Source organism: Tyto alba, unplaced genomic scaffold, assembly GCF_018691265.1.
Source record: "Tyto alba isolate M040663 unplaced genomic scaffold, T.alba_DEE_v4.0 Super-Scaffold_42, whole genome shotgun sequence".
In the NCBI taxonomy this organism is placed as follows: domain Eukaryota; kingdom Metazoa; phylum Chordata; class Aves; order Strigiformes; family Tytonidae; genus Tyto; species Tyto alba.
The window spans coordinates 4,622,966-4,647,552 of NW_024881318.1; the positions used below are offsets into that span (position 1 = coordinate 4,622,966).

The 24,587-nt window shown below is 41.5% G+C and overlaps 1 protein-coding gene across 1 annotated transcript in view; it reads right to left on the reverse strand.

Moving 5' to 3' along the window:
• DCC (DCC netrin 1 receptor) overlaps positions 1 to 24,587 on the reverse strand; it is a 592,838-nt gene that overhangs the window by 37,071 nt on the left and 531,180 nt on the right. The window contains exons 21-24 of the mRNA XM_042804693.1: positions 20,080 to 20,112; positions 10,049 to 10,114; positions 7,570 to 7,732; positions 78 to 304 (exon numbers count right to left, since the gene is read on the reverse strand). Of these exons, the coding sequence (XP_042660627.1) occupies positions 78 to 304; positions 7,570 to 7,732; positions 10,049 to 10,114; positions 20,080 to 20,112 (489 nt within the window). The remainder of the gene's footprint in view (positions 1 to 77; positions 305 to 7,569; positions 7,733 to 10,048; positions 10,115 to 20,079; positions 20,113 to 24,587) is intronic.

Sequence of the window (24,587 nt, forward strand, 5' to 3'; positions counted from 1 at the left end):
TCTATGATTCTAATTTCCCCAAATCTACAAGCAAAACCCAGCCGATTTCTGTCCCAGCTGCCCTGGGAGCCCCTCACCAGGCTGCGGGGTGCTCTTGTTGCCCAGCTGCGTTTCCGACTGGCTGTGGCTGACAGGGGTGATGTCCTGGCAGCTCTGCATCGGTGAGTCCCTTCCCACGGGGTCCGAGCCCGTTGGCTTCTCGATGTTCTTCATCTCCATCTCCTCATGGTGTATCCACAGATCTGGGGGTCTCAGGTCCTTCTGGCTGCCCTTCCTTTTACTAGCGCTGTGGGTTGCACGTTTCCTGGAACAAAGAAACATCAAAACTGTCACATAAGAACCTTTTTCCCCTTCACAAGATGAAGGGTGATGTCTCCTCATTTGGTGTCTTTCTAAGGAACCCCTCTGGTTGTGTCCTTCCAAGGGCAGCAGTTACTTTGATGTGGCCCTGTGCTTCCCGGAGTTTGCTCCAGGGGATGGGCCTGGGGCTTATCAGGGTGGGTCACTTTTTGCACCAGTTGATGTAGAAACTGGGGAAAACCACTCTTCCCGGAGCAGATGAAGAGTGGCCAGTTTCATCTTGGGAAGAGCAGCACCTATGGAGTGACTGGATCTAAACCCAACAACCGATAACTTCTGAGCCCGCTTCTTCCGAGTTATGCACACCTTATACCTTCCGTAACTGCGTGCAGCATACGTTGTATTTCTTTAAAGAGACACTAAAGCAGTATTTTTATTGTAGAAAAGCTCAGAAATCCAGAGCAGCATTTCCCAGAGCAACATTAACTCTCCTCTCTTAATGTACAGGTATTACAATATGCTGTCATGTCAGTGGGCCACCTCCCCCAGGGAGGACACCATGTCATGAGGGGGTGGCCCTGCTCTACTGCTCTCAGACTTTCACCTTCCCTCAACTACACAGGCGATTTATGACAAAGTACTCATGTTTTTCTATTGTAAAGAAAAAATATGGTCCTTAAATATGGAGCAGAACGTCTAATTTACAGCTGTAGAGAAAGTCTTTCCAGAAATCTATTGATTTAAATATCTCTGAAAGAACAGTTTTTCTGTCTTACTGTTAGAGGATTTGCTCAATATTTCAAAAGTACTTTTACCCCTGTTTTTTTCCTTTGTACACCTCAAAGTGTTTTGTGAAAAGAAAGTAACAGTATGGCCCCAAGTGGAAAACTAGATGTACCTGTGATATACAAAAAGCTGCAGGCAAATATTTTCAAATTCATGCACACTTTTTGGTAACAAAATAACATGCTCTTGATTTCCAGGGGCCCTGAGTGCTCTCGGCTTCTCATTACCCCTGTGATCTGCTCACCCCAAAACACAGCTGTGCACCTCCTGAAGGGAAGGCTCCTTCCCGAGTCCTCAGAAAACATTTCGCTGGCATCCCTTGACTCACACTGTGCACATCGTTTGTGTAGGTGCTCTCATATAACCACCCTTCCTATCACACGCTGCAGGCAGTATTGTGGCTATTTTATCAGAGAAAAGCTTGAGGAAATTTTAAATTTAAGAAACTCCAACTGTTTGAATCAATTTTTTGTTCTTTGCTAAATTTTCTCAGCCTGGTCTAGAAAGCAAGAGATGTGTGTTACAAATATGTGCATTGACAAACATTTTGCTTTCAAGAGAAGGAACAAACACATCCAATAATTTAAAATGTCACCAAGGGCACGGCCCTGCCTCATCCCCAGAAACTGATGGCAATGACATTTTACTTCAGCAGAACTATCCCAATTCTCAGGTTGTTACCCTTAAAGTCAGAAATTGTTTTAAGTCCTTTCAATTGTTGGTACCCCAAAAGCACTTCAAAGGGTCAAAAGATTAAATTAAAAATGTGATCTGGAAAGTTAGTGGTGGAGGGGAGGCTGGGGTTGTTCAGAGATTTTTGTTTATAGCCCAGAAGAAATAAGCCTGTTGGCTTCTGGCCATAATTACTTCCTATGTTTAGTCTGTTACTTGCTAATAGCCAAAACTTAATAGTTTAAAATTACAGTATTTCAAAGAACAGGTATAAAGAACATGGAATAAAGACAGTTCTTTAATACCTTCTCGCACAGACCCTAGTACCATCCTGATTAGTGCCTACAACAATAATTACGAGCACTTTCATTCAAACCTGAATGTATGACCCACTTGAAGTTAAAAAGTAAGTGTTTCTTCTGTCTCATTCAAAAAAAAGACCATAATTTTGGTTCTAAACAAGGAATTACTTTTTTTCACTTTGGGATACAGAGCTTTTTTGTCACTTTCAATTGAAATGAATTCATTTCTCCAGGCTTGAGCTAGGCAAGAGAAATTTCAGCCCCAAAGTAATTTTCTACACAACTCAAAATAGGGGGTTATAATGAATGTGTCATTCCAACCATAACTACAAAACCGCTACAGCAATGATATCATTTAAAAATATATGCAATGATCTAGCCTGGTTTGCATTGTTTTTTCTCACAAATTATTGATGTTCTGACAGACTGTGAGTAGCAAATTGAATCAGAGCCAGGAATGCATATGAAAAGGTCATCAATAACAAATGAAAATAAATCCTCCCCCCGAATGTGTTGTTTATGCAATGCAGAAGTTGTGGTTCAGCTTCTGAAAATGCATCTACCCTCAATTTCAGGGGGAGGCAGGATTTTGCTGCACCAGACAAGCACATTATATCTATAGAAGACAGTCATAAAAGCTTCAACATCAGCGTCAAACCTCAGCTGCAGCAATGGAAACTGATGCTTTGGAAGGTCATGTTTTGATTTACAGTGGGATTCAAATTAAATCCATTACCCACCTTATAACTGGAGCAGGTATTGGGAAGACAAGGAAGTTGGAATTGAAAAACTGATCTGAGATGGCAGCATTTCTGTTGTTCAATTATTTTACAACATCAAATGCATCCAGCTTGCATACTGTAATGATTTTTTTTTTTCCTAAGAATGGGTTTAAAAACAGAGTTCAACTATGCCCTTAAAATATATATTATGGTCATGTAATCTTGAAAAATGATAGCAGAACTTAGGCTGTACTTGCAAAATAAATAAACTCTCTGGAGAGGAAACTGTTTCTCCTTGTCTGTTTCTATAGTTTCCAGCACAACACCACCTGGGCAGTGACTCCAGCCATTATACAGAACATCCATATAGCTTCTAACAATATACATATGCTACATAAGATAATTTTTCAAATACTCCAGAGTGAGATTACTCTTCATTGCCTTCATTTTACAGTTACATTACCCCAGAGAAAACACTTAAGGTTATAACAACTCAGCCTACTTTATTTTTTTTAACACCAATTGAAGATGTCTCTATCTAAAGATCTCAAAAATAAACTGTTCTCCTGGGCAAAACAAGTTTTTGCTTGTAAAAAAAACATGGGTAACCATCCAGTCCTGATGTGATTGGATATATTTTCTCATGGAGCACGGACAGCTTTGGAGGCAGGACACAGAAGCAACAGCCCCATAAGCTGTAACCACCTCCTGCACGAACCCCAAACCTCCTGCACTGCTGTTTGCAATGTACTGCGGAGATATTCAGCAATAATGCGAACATTAGTTCATCTTAATTATCCTTCCAATGCATGAGTTAATACTTTATGTTTTCTGCTCTTTACTCTGTCTTGGTTTTGGCTGGGGTAGAGTTAAGTTTTCTTCTCAGTAGGTGGAATAGCGCCGTGCTTTGGATTCCCCGTGGGATTTGGGGTGAGCAGAACGCTGGTAACACGCTGATGGTTTCAGCTGTTGCTGCGAGACCGAGGGCTCTCCACCTCCCCGTGTCCTGCCCGTGCGCGGGTGCACAAGGAGCTGGGAGGGAGCACGGCCAGAGCACCGGCCCCAAACTGGGCACTGGGGTGTTCCACACCGTGTAACGTCGTGCTCAGTATAGAAAGGAGGGGCGGCTGGGAAGGGGGGGTTCTCTCTCGCTGCTGGGATGGCGACGGCGGGATCTTGGTATTTCGGGATGGCTGGCCGGGGTCGGGCTGGGTGTCGGTCGGCGGGTGGTGAGCGATCGCGTCGTGCACTGCCCGCCTGGACTGTCTGCTGTTGGCATTGGTTTATTCCAGTTCAATTATTGAACTGGTTTTATCTCGACCTACGAGTCTCCCTTTACCCCTCCAGCTCCCTCCTCCACCCCCGGGCAGGGGAGGGCAGGCGAGCGGCTGCGTGGGGTTGGGTTGCTGGCTGGGTTCAAAGCATGACATACTCTTAACCTGGAAAAAATGTGCAGTTTGCATTTTGGGCTGTATTAAAGGAAATTAAACTGGTATAGAGGTCCTCTACAAAAAAAAAAAAAAAAAAAAAAAGAAAAAACAACCAACCAAACAAAAACCAAACCAACCAACCAACCAACCAACCAAAAACAAACAAAAAACAAAACCCCCAAAACAAAGAAAAAACTCCTATTATTTCTCCAGAAAATCTCCTCTAGTGTTTACAGATGGAAAATTATTTCATTTTGGCCTCTTCATGTCTTGCCAATCATCCTGAAAAGCTGAAACCAGTACCTGTCTCTCCCATCACCTGGCTTCATGGTCTCCCTTCTTCCTCATGATAAGAACCAGGCTCACACCACCGTGCAGGAGATGAGGCAGAGGCCACAGCTAACAAACCACCCCAGCACAGAGGACACACCAAAAACCAGGAGCATCTCCAGGGAACACAGCAGCGAAGTATGAAGGCTCTTTAGTGGGTCCCAACTCATTCCCCATTAGTTTGATTATGTTTTGGTTAATGCCTCCCCCGAGCCTTCCCATATGTATACTGACACATCCCTCTTACTTATACAGGACTTAAACTAATCTTAGCTAAATTTTTGCAGCCTCTTGTTACACCGCTCCCCCACCCAGCACACTAATTGATTGGGCACTTGTTCAAGACCAGGCTTCTTTTTTAATGGTTTAAATATGCACTACTTAACTACCAGGCTCAGACTAGATGTCCACCCTCACCTTTTCTCCTGTGGTGGTCATAACTCTGTGTTACCAGTCCACAAACTAACTGTTCTGGCATGTTACAAATTTTTGTTTTGACTTGAAGCCTTAAAAAAAATTAATGGCACAGGCAGGTCCTGCAGTTCGTGTGTATGCTGTACAAAGTGATATTTCCCCTTCTTTTAAGATTCAGCTGGGTTTCATCTTCTCTAAACTTAAGCTCTGAACTGACCTGCCTGGACCAGGAGTGCACTGAAGGACTGAGCTGTAGTGGGTGGCCCCATTGCCCATCCTCCCCCCCACCACATCAGCAGACACTGCCATCACAGGGCGTGAGCATCCCATGCTGTGAAAGATGTAATTACAGTGAGAGTATGAATCTCAATTACTGCAGGAGCCATACGTTCCCCTTGTGCCCAGCTGAGTAAGTTATTGCACCTGCATCTTTACGCACGTTTTTCTCCCCTATTTTTTACTGGCGCCAAATTGTCACAGGGTTTGTACAGCTGATATGTCATTCTTCCCTAGATGCCAGAGACAGAAAACACCTACTAAGCCACCTAGGTCAGTACCAGGTTGTTCTATATAATATGCTTTATTGTGCTTTGTTCAGCCAAGTTTTAATTAACTTAAGAAATATGACTTTCCTCCACTGAAGGCTTACAGGAGATTATTCCATCACCTGCAATTTTTTGCTCTGGGGAAGGACACATGCATTATCCAACGAGACTTGGCCTTTACCCCTACTGCAGTCCTTTTGTTCAGTAGTTCATTGGTGATTTTAAACTAAGAACCAGCTGCCAGTAGAAGCCTGAATCTAAACTCTGTGTCACAGTGTGCATCTCTCCAGGCAGGTCAGAAACAAAGTCACTCCCACCAACAAACTGCGTTTTGAGGAAATTCAGGATTTTTCCTGTTGGGCTAAATTTAAGATCAATTGTTTAATTTTTATTGCCCTATTTTTTCCCTACTTTCAGTGCAGAAACAGTTTGCCTGGGACAACTTGTGTGAGATTCACCTGCTCATAGTATAGATATTTAGAATTTAAACAGCAAAACCAAATCTACCAGCTTCACATTTTTTAATCAAAGGACAGCAATAAGCATCTTCAAATGGAAAATATCCTGATGTCTTAGGACAAAATGAACAATTCTTTGAATGTTTCTGTTTTTCCCCAGGGGCTACAGAGGAGGTAAAGGTTGATTAACTCAGACTTGGATATTTAATTTTTGACACCTAATTCTGGATAGATTAATCTCTCTGTTTGTCTCTTTCTCTTGTGATTCCCTTTCCCTGTTAGAAACTCAAGAGAGCTTAGCCTTGATTCACCAAACTCTACTCACCAGAATTTTCATTGCCTTCAGATGATGGTCTGAATTTCAGGTGCTACAACTAACTATGAAGCAGATTTTCAAACCATCGTTCAACAACCTCAGCACTCTTAAAAACACAGACCCTTACTTTTTTGACTAAATGAGAGCTTTCTTATTTAAAAAATCTACCCCTAAATATCCATCTTCAGCGAAAGCACTTGCCCTGGTGACTCTAAAACACTACACGTTGCCATCTGCCCATGCTTGACCCGCCCCAAGCTGATTTCAGCAAATGTGGGAGCTGTTCAGTTTCCTGACCATCCCTTCTGTCATCTTGCCACCCTTTTTTAAAACCACCAGTGCAAATCAATGTAATAACATCTGGCCCATGAAAACATTTTTCATTCTTGTGGGCAAACTATGATTAAACTTCACTTTCCAATGTCCAGTCTTTCATAATAGTATAATGATACAATGAATTAGTAATAAAATAATAATATAATAATTTTCAATGCATTAAATGCATAAAACCCAGCTCTGTTTCAAGCTCATTGATTCCATTTCTAATTTCTCATAAAAACTGAAAAAAGCTTTGGGCTTTACACTGTCGCCCTTTTATAGCCTTTCAGAAGAATCCTAAAGATTTTTTCCCCATAATTTTCTACAGACTGGTTTGTTTTGAGATTTTTTTCCCCATAATTTTCCATAGACTGTTTTTTTTGTTGTTGTTGTTTGGTTGTTTGTTTTGTTTTGTTTTTGGTTGGTTGGTTGGTTGGTTTTGTTTGTTTGTTTGTTTGTTTTTCAAGCATATGAGAAGTATCCAGAGAAACAGTTCTGGATGCTTTTTATAGGAAGACTTTCAGAGACAGATTGTCTGGAGAGCATATCATCTTCCCAAAGGTTGGGAAGTGAGCATGACTCTCTGTGTTTCTCAGCTGTGTAGGTGCAGGGATGCAGAGTCAGAAAGTCTGACAGCATCACTAGGCACAAACAACTACTATTTTTTTTCTTTTAAATCAATGGAAATGATTCTTTCCTGTGTCTGAATGATACTTGGCAATATGAACAACAGAGAGTTTTGCACTGAAGACTTATTTTTCAAGGGTTGCCATATCAGGGCTACTTGTACCCTCCATGGTTTTCTCTGCAGCTGGAGGGGCGAGGGATATTCTCCACTCACCAGCAATGAGTGACACCTCCAAAAACAAAAGATAGAGCCCCAAAATGCAGCTCAGTCCCAGAACTCGCGTCCCAGATCTATTTTGAAGCTGAGCACCACTGCCTTTTCCTTCTACCCCGCGATTTGAGAACGTACTTCCTCTGCTGCGCCGAGGAGCGCCTGGTGCAGATGACGGCCACCACCACCACCACCACCACGGTGATGACGCCGACGGTGACGACGATGATGACGAGGAGGTTGCTGTTCTTCTGGGGCGTGACACTGCCGTGGGGAGGGTGCATCTGCCCGATGGGGGGCTCTGAAAGAAGAGAGAAAACGAGGGGATGGTTAGTGCTGGATTTGCTCCTCGCCCGCTTTAGGAGTCACCCATAAAATAAAGCACATAAAGCCTGTCAGGTGGAATGAATTCCTCTGGAAAAGCAGACGGAGGGTGCAGAAGGGTGCCATAAAGAGCTGAAATTTATGTCTCGCTGCATTTGAGTGGTATAGCAAACAGGAAAATATTTAAGCAGTAACGACTTTGCATTTTCTGGGTGTTAATAACCCGATGTTGGGAGTCAATAACTCTCAGCTCATTTTTGCTTTTATCAGCTGAAAACGGAAATACAGGGACTATGGATTTTTTCTTTATGGCCCATACAGTCTTTCTCAGTATTTACAGGCAAATACGTATCTTGCGTATCAGCCAACCTAAATGCCTGATTCATTTGTCAGGACTGTATTCACCCCACAGTCAGTCTCACATCACATAATATTTCGTTTATTGCTGTGCTGACCAGATCCCCGTGCAACACTTGAGCAGGTTAAGGGCTCAATCTTCTGAAGTGATGAGCTGCTTCATTTCAATGCAGCAGTGAGACTGGGACTGAAAATAATATAATTTCTGGTGTCACATCCCAGTCAAACTGACTTCAAGTACTGGTCCCTTGCTTTTGACAATATTTTCCCCATTGCATTGAGAATAGCACAGTTTATTTTTTTTTATAATCTTGTTGGATTACACCTCTATTTACACAGCATTGGGCTATACATTATAAGCACTTACACAAACTAACGAGTAACCCTTTTGCTCTGTCTGCTAAGGCAACCTTATAGGCATTCTATAAGATCATGAACTCACAAATCCCAAAATATCTTTCCACTTAATCTTGGAGAAAAACTAAATATTCGGTGTAATGAGATGCAAAAGGAAGAGCTGTGCTATAGCATGTTGAAGATTTCACAAGAAAAGTAACTCAGGAGTTTTCATATGGCATCATCCCCACAACCTCCCACATACAAACTAAACTATACTTGGCTGGGATTTTATTTTGCCTTTAGTAGAGCTGAATGTGAAATGAGAAAAAGGTCAAATCTTCCCAAATAACAGTTTTAGTTAGTGACATATGCAATTTAATTGTATTAATCTACCTTGATTTTCTGAACTAATATCTTTTCTTTATTTAACTAATTATGCTATTTAAATAATTTTCCCTTTTCTCATAGATTTTCAGGCAATTGAATAAGACAAGTGTCTGTGAGTGCCATCATTTCAGCATTGCAACAGTCTAGTACAGAAATCCCAAAGATTTTGAGTTTGTTTTCTTTTTATTTTCCGTGATGAGTAAATGGCATTGAAAGAATATACCACATAAAATACAGGAACTATCAAGAAAAATGAAATTTTTTCTGTGTCTACCCTTTATTGCAGGCCCTGGAAGTTCTCTTTACTTCTCAAAAGTCAGTTTTCCTATTTATGATGAACTACCATGAAGAGCAGGAGAAAATCCTAAAACAGTGGTGCGTTGGCTGCAGCAAATTAGGATAGAAAAAGATGACAAAGCTTTGCATTCCCTTCTTGTCTTGGCTGAGGAGAATAATCAGTGTGAGTTAATCAGCTATGTGCCTTGTAATTATTTTGTACTTTCAAACCTCACTTGATACTACATTTGAGGGAATCTTGTCTGTTGTTTCATTCAATAACGTGAGATGACAATGCCTCATTAAGTAACAGAGATGGGCCCAGGAATAAGAAGTTATTGATAGCGTATCTACGCCCCAGCTGGCACTGATTAGGTTCAGTTAATTTTTGTTAATCCATGAGGTTTCCTCTCACTTCTTCCTATTTTAGGGCAGGATTAATTTTAAAAAAACTATATTTTCTGCAGAAAGCTTAAATTGAAATGTAATAATGTCAAATGCATTTTACAATTCTGTTTAAGCTGTTAGTTTTTTAGAGATATTCCCATGGCCTGAGATATATCTACAGCATCTCTTGTGATGGGACAATCATACCCAGTGACATGCCTTTTGGAGAACTGAGTTAGCTGGAAATCTGATGGGTGATTTGGGGATCAGCTTTAAGACAAGAGAGGATATATGGTGTCCTGACTCTACTTTTTGTCAACATTTCTGTTAAAGTTCATGTCTGTTTTGCAGCAGGTATTTTGCACAATGGATAGAATTTTCAACAGCTGAGATAACTCTACCCTAGAAAACAGCAAGCGTGTGACCCATGGGCACGTTGGGTGGCCTCCAAACCATGAGAGAGAGGAACGAGAGAGCAACATAGAGAAGAAAAGCAGGAGGTTATCACCAAAACTGCAATTAATTGTTGGACGGAGCCTGTATTTACCGTTCAGACTGCTCCTGTCAATGAGGTTGGTGTCCACTGGCCAGTAGGACCCATCCCCGTGACGACCTGTTGACAGAAAAATGCATAAGATACGGCGTGACAGGGAAAGCTGCCAAGTCAAGTTTGTTGCTTGAGACAGCGCCTGTTTGACAACTCTTAAACCATTAAACAGTGCAGGAAAAGTCATCCCATATGTACTGGGGAACAATCTGCCATCAAAGCAGGCTTTTGAAAGCAAGCTGAATTTCAGCCCTTTGAGCAGCTTGCCTTGTTCTGTCGGGTTTTTTTTCCCCTCCTCCAGATGTGCTCGTTAAAGTGACAAACTAAGGTGTGTTGGCGGCATCCGTCTGTGCCCCCTCCACGGGTGACGGGAATAATTCAGACAGCTGCTTTTGCACACAAGTGGCTGGAACCGCGGTGGAGGGATGGTGCTGTACAGAAAATCGTGGGCACATTCTCCACCTGCCAGGTGGCTTTCCATCACTATTAAACAAGCTTTCTTTAATTTGTTTTCCCGCTTGTGGAAACACAACTCCACAACTGCTTGGTTTTTACAAGAAGATTGCTTCTTATCTAACCCTGGCTTAAAAGCAAACAAACAACAACAACAAAAAAAAAAAAACTAAACCAAATATATATATAAAAGAAAGAAAAAAGAAGGGACATGATTATTATTCCAAAAAATGTTTTGGCTGTTGAGGCAACATTTGCACTCCAAATTAATATAATAAAATCTAAGGTGTTCGTCTTTTCCCCCCTGCTTTATTTTCTCTTATTTATCAGCTTTGGGCTAAATAGCCATGATGGTATATCCACATTTCTGTCAAGACAAGCATCTCTGCTTCCTCATGTCTGACAGAAGGAGAGTCACAAAGGTTGGTAAAGTCTTACCAAGCTTCTCTTCATCTCTACTAGTATGGGAGCAAGCAGTCAAAGTCCATGGCAGAAGAAGTTTGGGGTAAAAGCCACTCTTCTGGCAAAGCCCAAGCTTATGTCAACAGCCTGCTCTTGGTACGTGCATACTGCACACTAGCAAAGACCAAAACGTGGCCATCTCATTCCTTCAAAGCTAATTATTTTTTTCATTTAAGTCAAATGAACCTTCCCAGGTGGCATGGGCTCAGCTGATGCCAGGAGTGCTCTGCTGGGACAGCGGTTCAGGGAAAAGACATCTTCCCTCACGACAGGCAGGGCAGAGGCTGCTGGAGCACCACATCAACATCAGCTCCGTACGACCCTTGGGCACAATCTTCTTTGGGTCTGCAAATACTACCTGAGGGTGGGGTTTGATTGGTGAAGGAATTATGTAAAAATTCTGAAAATTTAATGCAGGGCAGGGAATTACCAGGGGTTATTCCAGGTAACTTCTACATCAAACAACCACCGCCTCTTGACCGATTAGCAAAACCCCTGGTTTCTCACTTCCCTGCAGTTATTTGTTGCTGTGGTGCACTGTTAAACAACTGCCATATTTCTCACCAGAGGTACTTGTATTTCTGTAGATTGTAAGGAAATTCACGTGCATAACTTTGTCTACCAATTTGGAGAGTATTTTGTGATGAATCGCCCTAAATAAATGGAAGACGATTATCATCAGAAGAGACTTCAACGTAATCATCTTTTCAATCAACATAATTGCACAGCTACAACAACTTGATCCCAAGAAAGCAAGGTTGAAAAATGTTTTGCTGTAAAAGCAGACAAAATAGAGATAAATGTAAGGTATATAGTAATTCTGTTTACAAAGATGACACTCTAAAGAAGTTCTATTCGTAGTACTACACTGCAGTGTGTGAATATGTTGTGACCCCGGGGTTATACTGTGCTTAGGAAACTGGCTGTCTCCATGGGATATTGCTAAATGTTATTATTTTTTATGTTTAGTCCACACGGAAACATCTTAGCAGGAGCCTAACACATTGGAAAAATTATTCAGATATTGGAGACAAAAAAACTAACCCTGCATGCCTGACTCTGAAGTTTAGTACTTTTTTTAATTAACGTAAGAGCACTTTTCAAGGCATTATACATGACATTTTGATAGCAAAATTACTTGTGTAAACAGCTGCCCATTTGATTTCTGCTTCTAGTATGGTGACTGGCACCTGGAGATGCCACTTATTAGGGATGGCTGCAACACAGAGGGAGCAACTAGGGAAAGGTTTGGTCTACACCATCCATCTCGGGGGGTTCTTGGGCTAGAAATGTTTCTGAAGTTTTAAAATCATCACAAGGCAACAGAGTCCTCTGGTTTTACTCACTGAAGGCAACCCTTTCCAAAGGCCCAACTTCTAATCAGAGACAATTTCAATCATAAGATACAAGGAGGTAAATAACTCTTAACAAACAGTATTTCAACAACACTGTTCATCAGGGATAACCAAGACTAAATTTATGGTAACTGGGCTCTGTTCTGCTATTAAGACATACAAACATTATTCAGTATTTGTATAAACACAGAAATCTAAGCACTCAGAAGATGGGAGGTCAACCTCTGATGCATTGTAATGTTTTATATGTTGAAGGGTAAGTAAGTCTTAAACCCCTAAGGATTATCGATGCTCTGTTCCAAGCCAGAACACATCCATGCACCACTTCTATCTCTAGCTTTCAGTTGTCAATAGTTTAGGTTATATTTCCCTTTAAAATACTCAAATTATGTGCAAGAGCACTGCTTCTTCAAGGCTGTTGCTCCACTTGGTTCCAAGGCCTCAGGCTTCGACTACCTTTATAATAATCTAATTTTAAAAGTTAGCTAATTGTATGCTTCCACTCAATCTTCATCTTCAGTATCTTCACTGTACTCATCTGTTCACCCTGTACTCACTATTGCTGTTGCTTTACCTGCTTCCGAAATCCATGAGACAACTACGAAACTCCTGCCTCAATGAGTTTGGATGGAAACCCTCAGTGTCAGCCAGAAAGTCACGTACAAGGTGGTCATATCTCAACAGATAAGTCCAGATCTAATTGGGGGTTTTTTGGGGTCAAATAATGGACTTTCTCTTCAACTTCCACCAGTTTCCAGTGGAGCTTGTTTTCCTTTGCATTATTCCACCTTTTGGAACAAACCATTATAAAATCTTGACTAATCAGTTGTTTATTTGAGAACTGTCTTCTTTAATGGAGGTTAAACGGTCTTTAACCTCGATTTTCCTACTTTTTTAATGAGTTGTATTAGAGGAGGTAACATACTTTCAGAAGTACCTAAAACTGCATCTGTATGAACCTACATATGATTTCTCACCCCTCACTTCTCTGTTTAACTTCTGTTTTCCCCTAGGTCCGTCTTTCAAATGTTTCAGTAACTCAGGTCTCTATCTGAAAAAGCATATGCCTTTCCCACAACTGCATCTCAGCTGAAATTATATGAAATAAACATTTCAACTTGGTTTTGTCAAAGCAAAAAAAAACAACAGTTCTTCATCCCCTCAGGTCTCTAGCACTTGGAAATTGGTCAGAAATTCTGTTTTCATTTTGTTGTAAATCTGTTTCCTTTTTCATGTTTTACTTGAGTAGCCTTCCTATTTACAAATTTCAGGTATCCCTGCATGGCACGGGCAGATTGGTGGATGTTGAGGGAATGCTCCCTCCTTGCAAAATGCTCACTGCAAGCCAACTACCTGAGCTGGAGAGCTGGAGGGGGAATGATGCTTGCTGTCATATCCTCTGGGTCCATGGCCCTGCACTACCACTGTTGTATTTTGCCTTGAACAGCCCAAACTACAGAGAAAATAAGCAGAACAATATTCTCATATGAGACAGCAGAGACTGTAAGTAGTATTTGCTGCCCCATGAGTGTCCCCAGGGAGGTTCAGGCATGCAAACGAAGTCATTGGCTCTCACAGTCAACACAAGCTGCCAGGCATTAGGTGCCATCAGAAGAGCTGCTCTTCTGTTTCAACAGGAAAGCTGAGCACCCTAAGTTAGTTATGGCACTAAGCATGTGGAAACCTGCTCCAGGATAGAGCAGAAGATAGCAAGTTGCCTTCAGGGGACAGCTCTAGCTCCCTGCTGACCTGCAGCCCTCCTAGAAACCTAGAAATAAAGGTGGTCCAACGTAGCAGAGTAAGAGCAGAGTAAGGAGGATGGCTGAAAAGAAAGGGGCAATGGGAGCTTCTGCCCAGAGCAGACACACAGACATCTGAGAAAAATTAAAGCATCTCCCTAGCACCTTGTTCAAATTCAGTATCAACTCATGGGGAGGTAGAAATACAAGTCAGAAGAGAGGAAGGTTGAATAATACATGTTATGTGGTTCGGTGTCACTCCAGAGGCTGACCTTCATCCTGGACACCCGCTCAGCCTGAGACGGGCAATGCTGCGCGGGCACATCGCGTATTCACATGCCCAGCCGGGAGGAGGAGAGGTGAGGATCCATCTCGCTGGGCACGGCTATGCACAAACATTCTCTCTGGTTGGTGATGAGAGAAGGAAGCCTCACCACCACGACTGAACCTGCTTATCTTGGATGGGAAAAGCTGCTTTTTGGAGGTACCCACCTCTCCCCATTGCCCACACTGCCAGATGCTTTCACACCCGTCAGCTTTTAAACAAGTCAGAGCATGACATCTCGTGTCTTCCTCCCATCCATGGTCAGCACCTGATAACGAAGTTGACACCCACATTGTCCTGGTGACAGCTGAAGAGCTCAGTGAAGGCAGGGATGTTTGCAAATTTGCTTATAAGCAAGTATATACTGGCAGACTTCTTGGAAAGATGCTGGGTCTTGGGGCAGAAATGCAAGATTAGGTGAGCAGATACACTAATAGCAGCTGACTTTCTAGTCCTTCTGTTTCAAGGGCACCCAGAAATAGCTGTCTCAGCTATGTCTCAGTGTAGCAGGAAACACAACCAATATGCAGGAACAACCCTTCTTCTTTAAATTTCAAGCATGTCTTTCCTTCTGAGACACTTTCTGTTTTTTGGACCTTAGGAAAGAGTTCCTACACCTGCTTCGTAAACATAACAAGACGACAGAGTTTAAAAGGTGCTTTTTTTTTATTTTTTATTTTCCCCAGAAGGAGTTATTCTGATAAATGGGATACCTCTTATTTCTTTTCTCTAGTGAAGAGCGTTACAGACCACTGCATTATTTGCTTAGGAAGAAGCTCTTTGAAAAATATCTGAACTGCTCATCCTTTCACAGCTGCTACACACAGAGTTTGCAAAATAGCTTCAGAACCAAAAGCCTGGAGCCATCAAAAGCTTTGACAGAAAAAAAAAAAAGAGGCAAACTTGATGCCTTCTGCAGTCACAGTGTGAAACTGCAACTGTTCTGGGGCCGATATCAAGCTGTAGATGTACCAGCAGCCGTTTTCATGCGGGAAGGTATATGCAGAAAAACAAGCACAGGAAGATTTCAAACAGGCAAACAGCAACACGCCTGTCATAATCCAACATGGCAAAGGCTGAACTGCAGAAAGCCAAATTCCAGCTATGACTAGACTGTGCTTCAAACCTTCTTGCTCTGAAAGCTGAAGCAAATGGTGCACTGCTAACTCATGAGATGCAGAGAACTGAGGTATAAAACAGTAGGAGTGCATCAAGTACCCAGTGTTCATCCCCTGTTCAGGAGAGACAAAGTCCCCCAGCATCACCTGGAAACCATTCCACATGCCTCTGGACCGGATGTAAAACAGTGCAGACCACCGTTTTCCTCAAGATTTGGAAACAAAAGCTGTGGATCTCTGTCATGGGTGATTTTTTTCCGTGGGCTTTTCGTTGTCCTGGATATTGGTCACTATGGTCATTGCTCCAGGCATGGGAACAGGAGACCTCCCCCTGGCCTCACCATGGCAGTAAACATTAAATCTGACCTTGTAAACAACCAGTTTACAGTTTACAAAGAGTAATGTCATATATTAAAAAAAAAATGTACCTGTACTCCATATGTAACAGTTTTCCATAGCAATGTATGAATTTATCTAAATAGTTTATATGATCCACTTCATGGCAGGTGCGTTTTCAGAAAACAATTGAACAATCACAATGTGTTGAGATTTCCTAAGATAAGGGGAAATATTTGTTCAAAATTGAGTGTATTTCCTTTTATCAAAGTTTACAGGGGATGTTATAAAACATTTGTAGTCCAAAGGCAGAAATCAGCTTTTCTGATCTTGCACAGATCTAATTCTGATGGCAACACAACTGTTGACAAGTCCAATATTGACAAAATACAGACTAAAGAATTTAATATTGTTTTATCAAATGGAAACAAGGGCAAGACAAAACACAATGAATTAATCTCTTTTTTTGCCCAGTTTGCCTCTATATATTTCAGGTTAAAATCTTAAATAGAGTTTTTTCAGACTTCAGGAAGCCTCTACCACAGCTCATCTGAAAGGAGTTGGCCCTGTCCCACATACATAAAGTTTGTGACAAAAATTCTCCCTTGAGCATCTGAAAATGTAATTTTTTTCTTACTTTTATATTAGCATTTTTACTGCCTTTGCACATGCCCTGCTCTACCAGTTGCATACATGCAAAAGAAAAATCTGAAAAGAACCTGACACATTTACGGGGTTGGCACCCACGTCAGATTTAAAGGCTCTCTTGGGAAGTGTGTGCATCGATTCTCTAGATGCTGATGCTCCTCTCTTTGCCCTTCGGATAACGGTGCTTGCACCCTGGGAGCATTATTTGCATTTCATTCAATGGGATTCCTCATTCTCTGTCAGACAGCTGCAGGCCAGAGCTTCCACAGGATGGGACAGGATGGGCTCAACCCTATCCATCACTCATGGGCTAGAATGAAGGAAGGTATCTCTTGTCTCCTTGCTCTTGTCAGTGGTAACCCTTTCTTGCAGCAGCTGATCTCTGCTCTCCCATGGATCTGCATCAACAGGGAGCACATCTGCCCTGACCAAGAAACCTCTGAAGTTCCCCCCAAACTCTACTCCCCTCCCTATCTCCCTTTTTGCACCTAAGGATGGAGGCAGTTCTGCTGTCCCTTCTAGCAGACCCCACATCTGGGATCTTCAAAGCTCCACCTCCTCATGCCCTGAAACCTCAGTGTCTCTGCCCGAGCACCTCCCATCTCACACACCCTCCAACAGTGCTTTGCTGACACATAAGTTACTTTTGCTTCCTGAACTCGGGAACCATGAGCCGTCATTAGAGACTGATGACCTACCAGAGTTAATTCATGTCATTCAATAAGAATTGCATTTGTGGCAGAGATGGCCCTAAGGGCCTTGTCCAAAGCACAGAGTAATTTAAAAATGTCCCACTGACTTCAGTAGGCATTGGTTCAGGATGATTAAAGAATTAGCTTTGATGATTTCTAAGGCAAATGATCTTTTAGAAACTTTGACTTTGTTTGTCTCAACGCTTGTGCTTGCAGTACAGTTACAGCGAGACCCGGCTCCATCCACTTGTCTTTAACAGAGGTGTCTAAAGACCAAGTAAAATCAAGTGAAGACCTTAGACTTTGTCTTACTAGAATTCATCATTGAGGTTACGTAAAACTGGAAACTGAATTGAGATATCAACAAGTCTATGGAAGACACAATAAAAGGCTGAGAATTTCTCCTCCTTATATACTACAGTCCTAAAGAATGATAATGAAGTGTATTTCAACTACCCAGGAAAAACCCAGTATTTATGTACTAGGAGTGACTGGCTGCGTTTAACTCATGCTGTGCATACCTGCTGTCTGCTAAAGACACACTAACCTCATTTCATTTTTGTAAGTTATTTGACTCAAATCAAATCAAAGAAACCTCACCATACCTGAAGCAACTAGGAATTCATAGGCTACGGCTGCAATCCCAACACAGTTACCACCCTGGGGATATGCTTTAGCCAGACATCACACTGCAAGTACTGACACAAGACAGGCTGAAATCTTTCCTGTTTTAAACTCTATTCGGAGTATCATTCACTAAATAGGTTGCAAACACTGTTCAGGCTGTTCAAGAGCAGTGAATTATTCTGGTGACAGTTTTTCCATAGCAAGGAAAACCCTGGCAAAGGGTTCCCAGAAAACACAAAGCATAAAAGGAAAATGACCCAGACCTCTTTTTTTTTCTGTGGTAGTTTGAGGAATATGTATTTACCTACCATATACAGAGCAGTTGCACTTAATCTGTCATGCTTATTTACACCTCCCTGTTAACAAACTACAGCAAAAGGTGGGGTAGGCAGGCCTCTGCAGGGGATCTGATTCTTTATATCCTTGTGATGGACTTAAGTTCACTACTCTATGGAACATAAAAATGCACTTCCACCTTCCACATTTTTTTTTTTTTCTCCCATAAAGCATTGTAAAAGTAGCATGTAGAGCATCCAATAAATTCTGGACTTTCTGCAATGTTACATGAAAAGAAGCAAGCAGAAACTCAGGAACAAGCCTGATGCTGCTTTCACAGATAATCTGCTTCATGGGCAGAAGTCGTGGGCCAAGTATTGAGAGAGAATGGACAATGTCCATAGGAGGGGTTGTCCAACGACAGCTCCAGCAGGTTATGACTGTCGCTGGCTTTGCCACTGGACACCACAAGCAGTGGAGAAGGCAAATGCTCCACGCGCTATGCCATGAGATCCACTAAATAGCACCACACTATGGCCATACAACCATACAGTTATGCTGAAAGAGAGCAACATGCTCAGTGAAGAACAAAAAAGCAAACTCTACTTTCTATCCAGCCTTACTTTTTTTCCAAGTTAAAAAAAAAAAAAAAAAGAATTTGACACTTTTTCAGTCATGCTTACCAGGTGACACCTTGTGCTGAAACCTCTCCTAGGTTTTCCAAAGCTGCCTGAAAACATCTTAAATGCAAAGTTCAGAAAAATATACTGACAATTTACTTTCAGGCTTCTTTGTAACCTAACCTTTTTACCCTTTAAAAATAATTTTTACTTATTCAAACCTGACATTTTCAATTTGTGTGTTCTGTGGTGCAAAAACTTTGTTCAGTAAACAAAGCAGCTTTTAATTTTATGATTTGTACATTTCTACTTCTTTCAGCAAATCGTACACTGAAATCAGAAGGTGAATTTCCAAAACTGGCTGAGAGCAGGTCTCTCCAATGTGCTACCTTGCTGTGAGACTATATGTGGTACCTGTACAAAGTAAAATCTTATTGAAGAAATATGCTTTGGGTTACCTCCAGAGGTGCTCCAAGTTGAAGTAAAACCTATGAAAGGGCCTAGAGTTGACTCTGATCTTCTAAGTAACACTTCCTTGTCTTTCCTAGGAATTATCCGTTGCAGGTTAACTCAACTCATTAAACTGGGGTATGATTGTACCTGTTAACTCAAGCTAGGGATTTGAGGTTTATACCTCAGTTTTCTTTTTAGACTAGTGGGAAGTGAGAGTTCAAATCCAAAGAAACCTCCCAAGATCAGGTCTGAGTTTTTCAAATGTCACCACGACTGTTCCCTTGGGCAGATGTCACATAACTGTACAGTGCTTTAGCTGTAATAGAAAGAAATACTTAAGAACAAATAGGTCTTAAGTTAAAAAAGGAAAGAATATCCTAGCAACAGACTTCACAAGTACTCAAAAGGAGATAGGAGCAGAGGAACTGTGACTAATCAGACATATATTCGCATTTGGAAAATGTAATGATAATGCCTTGAAAAGTTGACTAAACTTTGCTATTATTAAACAGGAGCTGCTGGTTTGAGAGAAAAGACGATTTATGATTTTTCACTGTGAGGCTTTTGAACTTTAATCTATAACCCACAAAAGGGTGCAAGAGGAGCCTGGTAATTATGCTGAGCTTAATTATACTTAATGTGAATTATTCAGAAGTGCAGCAGAGAGACTAAAAATTTATTTCATACAAAGAAGCTTGACATATTAATTGGTCCTTCAGAAAAGAGACAAAACAATTTCCTCTCCCGAAAATTTACATCTTCCCCATCAAAGCAGCAGCCTCAGCCGAGCAGAACTTCATTAACAAGATTAATTATCACACCAGTGTCTGCCTCATCAGGTGTGCAGCCCAGGTGAAAAGCACGGCCCCCTCCCCGGCACGGCCCCGAGGCTCTGGCAGAAAAGGCGACAGATTGAGGGCACCGTACCTTGGTCATTAGCCATTTTGTCAGGGTGCTCAACTGCAAGAAAGAGACAATGTCATTAGAGGCTGACAGCTCCTCGCAGGCAAGCCGACGCATCCTGGAGAGCTGCGAGGACAAACACAGAATCATAGAAACACAGAATATCTCCAGTCGGAAGGGACCCATAAGGATGGTCGAGTCCAACTCCCTGCTCCTCGCAGGACTGCCTAAAACTAAACCATACAGCTAAGAGCATCATCCAGATGCTCCCTGGACTCCGAACACAGCCTGATCCATGCCTTACATCAGATATTTTCACCACGTTCTTCCAAATGTGAAACCTTTACCACAGCATTTTTTCATTCCCTTGTTGTTTTTCAATACGATCTGGGAAGTTTAATTAAGCCAGAAAGGAAAGAGACAGAGACACTGCTTCTTTAAATAATTGCAATCAAATCACCTACAAGTCGAAAGCTTAGTCTGGCTTATATTAGCATTGTTTCAGGTTTTTACAAAGAGGTTTAAAACTATTTACATGTTTTTGCATAATAACCATGAAAGATAGCGTGATCTGAAGTGCACCAGATAAGACTTCAAAATTCAATAGATATTTTAAAAGCCTTCCTGCACAGCTCCAACTTCTGACTATTTATGATATGGCTGAGGGAATTGAACTTTCTTTGGATTCATAAGCAGCTACGATTGTAGAGCATTAACCAGTCCTCTGCTTAATAAATTATGCAAGAATTTTAAGTACAGGAAATTGAGAGGAAAAGAAGTGATTTGGCACATGAATCTGGAAGTCAAATAACCACTGCCTACAGGTGCAGAACACGCTGCTCCCCTCGCTGCTAAAATCACTACAAAACCTCCCCTAGATCATGGCATCGTCCTAGGAACAAATGGAGGTACTGAACTATCAGTAATTCACATTTACAGACCCATCTATGAGCTCCATGCCTGTGCGAGAGGAGAATCAGCTCCCTTGATGGCCCACAAACCATGATTCTTTCCACTTCTTGGTTTTTTTTTTTTTTTGTTGTTTTGGTTTTTTTTTCTTTTTTTTTTTGTTTGTTTGTTTTGTTTTTTTGTTTTTTTTTTTGTTTTTTTTTTTTTTTTGTTTTTTTGTTTTTTTGTTTGTTTTTTTTTTTTTTTTTTTTTCAGGGATGCAGAGAAGAAGAGCTGATTGCCTCAAACTTTCTAGGCATCCGCGAGCTTGGGCTTCCCCACCGAGCCAACGCCTCGGTCATCTCCCCTCCCCGAGGACAAGCGTTATTACTGAGAACACGGCCCGTGACTGCGGTCACCCCCGTCCGAGCGCCGATGACACCTTAGTGCTGGCACCGCTCGGCGCTTGCTGCTTTCTCCTCCTCTCGCCCGTGACCCCCCCAGCACCGCAGCCGGGTGGGCAGCTCAATGCCACCGGGGGTTCACGTTGGGTGCCCGTTATGAACTGGGATGCGTTCTTGATCCACGGCGGCGAGGCAGCATTAGAGGGCACTGCAGTGCTAGAAATGCTGCCCCACACCATCCTTGCTGAAAGGAGGGGTGCCAAGAGGGGGGGGACCGGCACCTCCTGAGACTTCAGGGCTCTTTTAGAAACAGTACCGTGGCAACTTTTAATCTGGCGTCCTGCAGAAAGCCCATTAACAGTTCTCCTTGCTGATCTTAGCACGGCGGGGATGTCTGAGAGTGTTATGAAGCTCTGCCCACGACCTCTGCCTCCCTCTACCTCTTTCCACTCTTCCCTTTAAAAACACATCTGATCCAGTGTTTTATTCATTATGTCTGTAGGTTCATTAATAGGCAACTTTCTTCAGTCTATGCACGGATGCAATATTTTGTGTGATTCTGATAAGCAGAATACTACTCTTTCATTTTCTTTAATTAAAGGAGCTCAGCACACAAGGAAGGTCTGTAAATGCTGGCTGACATCCAGAATAGGTATGGCTGAGCAGAAGAAACCATAATTGTATTTATTAAGGGTAGTTCTGAGACTTGCTTGTTTCTGTAACAGATGAAAAAACAAATCACCGACAAATTCTTTAAACCATTGAGGAAATCCTCCTTCCTGTCTATCTGTCACCAGTTTGTTCATTTACTCCTTAGTTGTCATGTTTCATTGGGCAGTTGCAAATTTCACAGTATTAATTTACTTCTGCAACTTACTGAATTTCCAAAAATGATTCATTTATACACCATAGAAGTAATATAACACTGAGACTTGGACTTCAACTTCAGGGGCAATCTATGACAATGCAGCGTGACAGGCTGCAAAATGCATATACTATTTGGACGCACTCTGCTTCTGTTCCAGAAACATATAGATGTGTCTATGTATACATAATATTTACTGAAGTCATCCAGACTCAGTAAGGAGTAAGAAAAATCCTAGTAACAACCTCAAATTATGGCCCAATTACGTAACAAAAAAAGGTGGGATGATCAATCACATTTTATCCTCCTATTCCAGATCCTTAAGAATGTGTGTATCAGATTCTTCATGCTTTAAGTGATAAATTTATCCAGCCAGAGCATAAGAAAAGCAGATCCTCAACTGATGTAAACTGTTGTAGATTGATTGAAGTTCACAGTGTAACGACAATTTACATAAGTTAAGGATTTCCCCATTTGCCTGTTTATTATTATCAGTGGAGCTGAGGTGGAAGAATATAAACTCACTGCTCCGTGGTAGTGTTATTTACTACTAAACATATCTCTTTCTCACAGATCACTACATTTTCATTAGTAAAGGAAAGTCACTACAAATACTCACACTGCAATTACAACACAAGTAATGGCTTGGTTTCCTTGGAGGAGCTTTATGTGCTATAATATATGAAATGAGACAGTGGGTGACTTAGTGGATCTTTGATGCTTGTTTAGTGCCTGGTGATTTAAAACTCCCTCTGATCAGGACATAGATTTGCCATCCGAGCACGCATTAACATATGGCACATACATATCTTCTGTTAATAATCATTAAGGGCAGGAAACCAACATTTTTGCATAATTCAGAATGCACTCAAGACTTCAGAAAGTCTTTTCACCTCAAGTGTAGGGATAGATTTGTCAAAAAAACAGTTGAATAGTATTGAACATGACATATTTAGGGTGGATATCATTAAGTATTCATGGCAGGGTATTAGACGTAGTCCTTGTAGGCTATTACAAGATGTAACAAATGTATAAATTCATCTTTTTGGTATCTGTTGATGCTGTCTGATCTAGAATTCATTTCTCAAATGAGTTTTATGGTACTTTGTGTAAACATTACAAAGCAGGTGATATCAAGTGCATAAATCTTTTGGTTTAGTTAGATATCTGGGTCTCTATATCTTTTCATATCTCATTAGTCTGATGTTATTATATTTTGATGCCTCAACTCATTTTAAACTCAGCCTAATAGACATCTTCTGCTTGGCACAAACTGTGAGCATGAAATTAAGTTGGCACCACCCGCTTGATAGAGATGAAGCACCCGCAAAGTGCTATCTCTTCACATTTCATGGCAGTGGAGAATGAATAATCAGGATCTTACCAATAATTCATTCAAAGTGAAACATGACTTGGACAAGGAAGTCCTGCAAACCTGGGCAGGCGGTGATAAGCTCAGAACAAATTGATACAATTTTTCATTTTTTTTTTCTGACTCTCTCTAATTCATGAAAATTGTTGTATAAGGCTTTTCACTCCTCGCCTGAATAGTCGAGAGCAAGCTTTAGAGACACCAATATCGGTGAAGGAAAAAGGGGGAACTCTCTGCCAGTGCTGCTGAGGACGCTTGCTCATTCATTGAAAGCCCTCTTTAATGGCTGAAAATGGAGTTTCCCCTCATGCCCTCAGAGCCAGCAGAAAAATTGGCTATTCACGTGAAAGTTTGACAAAAGACAAAACTCAAATACAAGCCCATGTCAAACAAACAAGCAAGCCAACCCTCCAAAGGGAATGATGGTGTGTCTCCCCTTCTCTGCAGTCATTTTGCTTGGCTTTCGTACAGCTTGCATTAAATGATGTCACCTATAACTGATTAAAAAGAGGCTTGAGTGTGAGCCTCACAGACACAGGTTTGAGACTGAATTTCCCTAATTCCCCTCCAGTCGTGACTTAGGACCAGCCCGCATCCAGTTTCTATTAGCTTCTGCCAAGATGTTATTTTTGCATACAAATCCCTGGATTTTCTCTAGAGAAGACACAGCAATAATGTGCTCACTCATACGCCGTGCTTCTTTCCTGGAATAGGTTTGCTGTTTATGTCATTTGAGTTTTTCATTAATTACACATCTTTCTAAAAGTAATTTCATACCTTTGTGCAAACGAATGAGTGACAGTTAAAATACAAGGAGTAGAGCTGCAGCAAGCACCCTGCTTCCCGCACACGATAGTATTGCTTACATCTTCATAACTAATAATTTCTGGGTAGATCATGTCAGGGCTTCACACAGACAGGCAGCAGGGAAGAGAGAAGAGAAATATCTCTCCATATTAATTTGAAATTGAGTCTGATAAAAGTGCAATGCTTTGCTCTTATA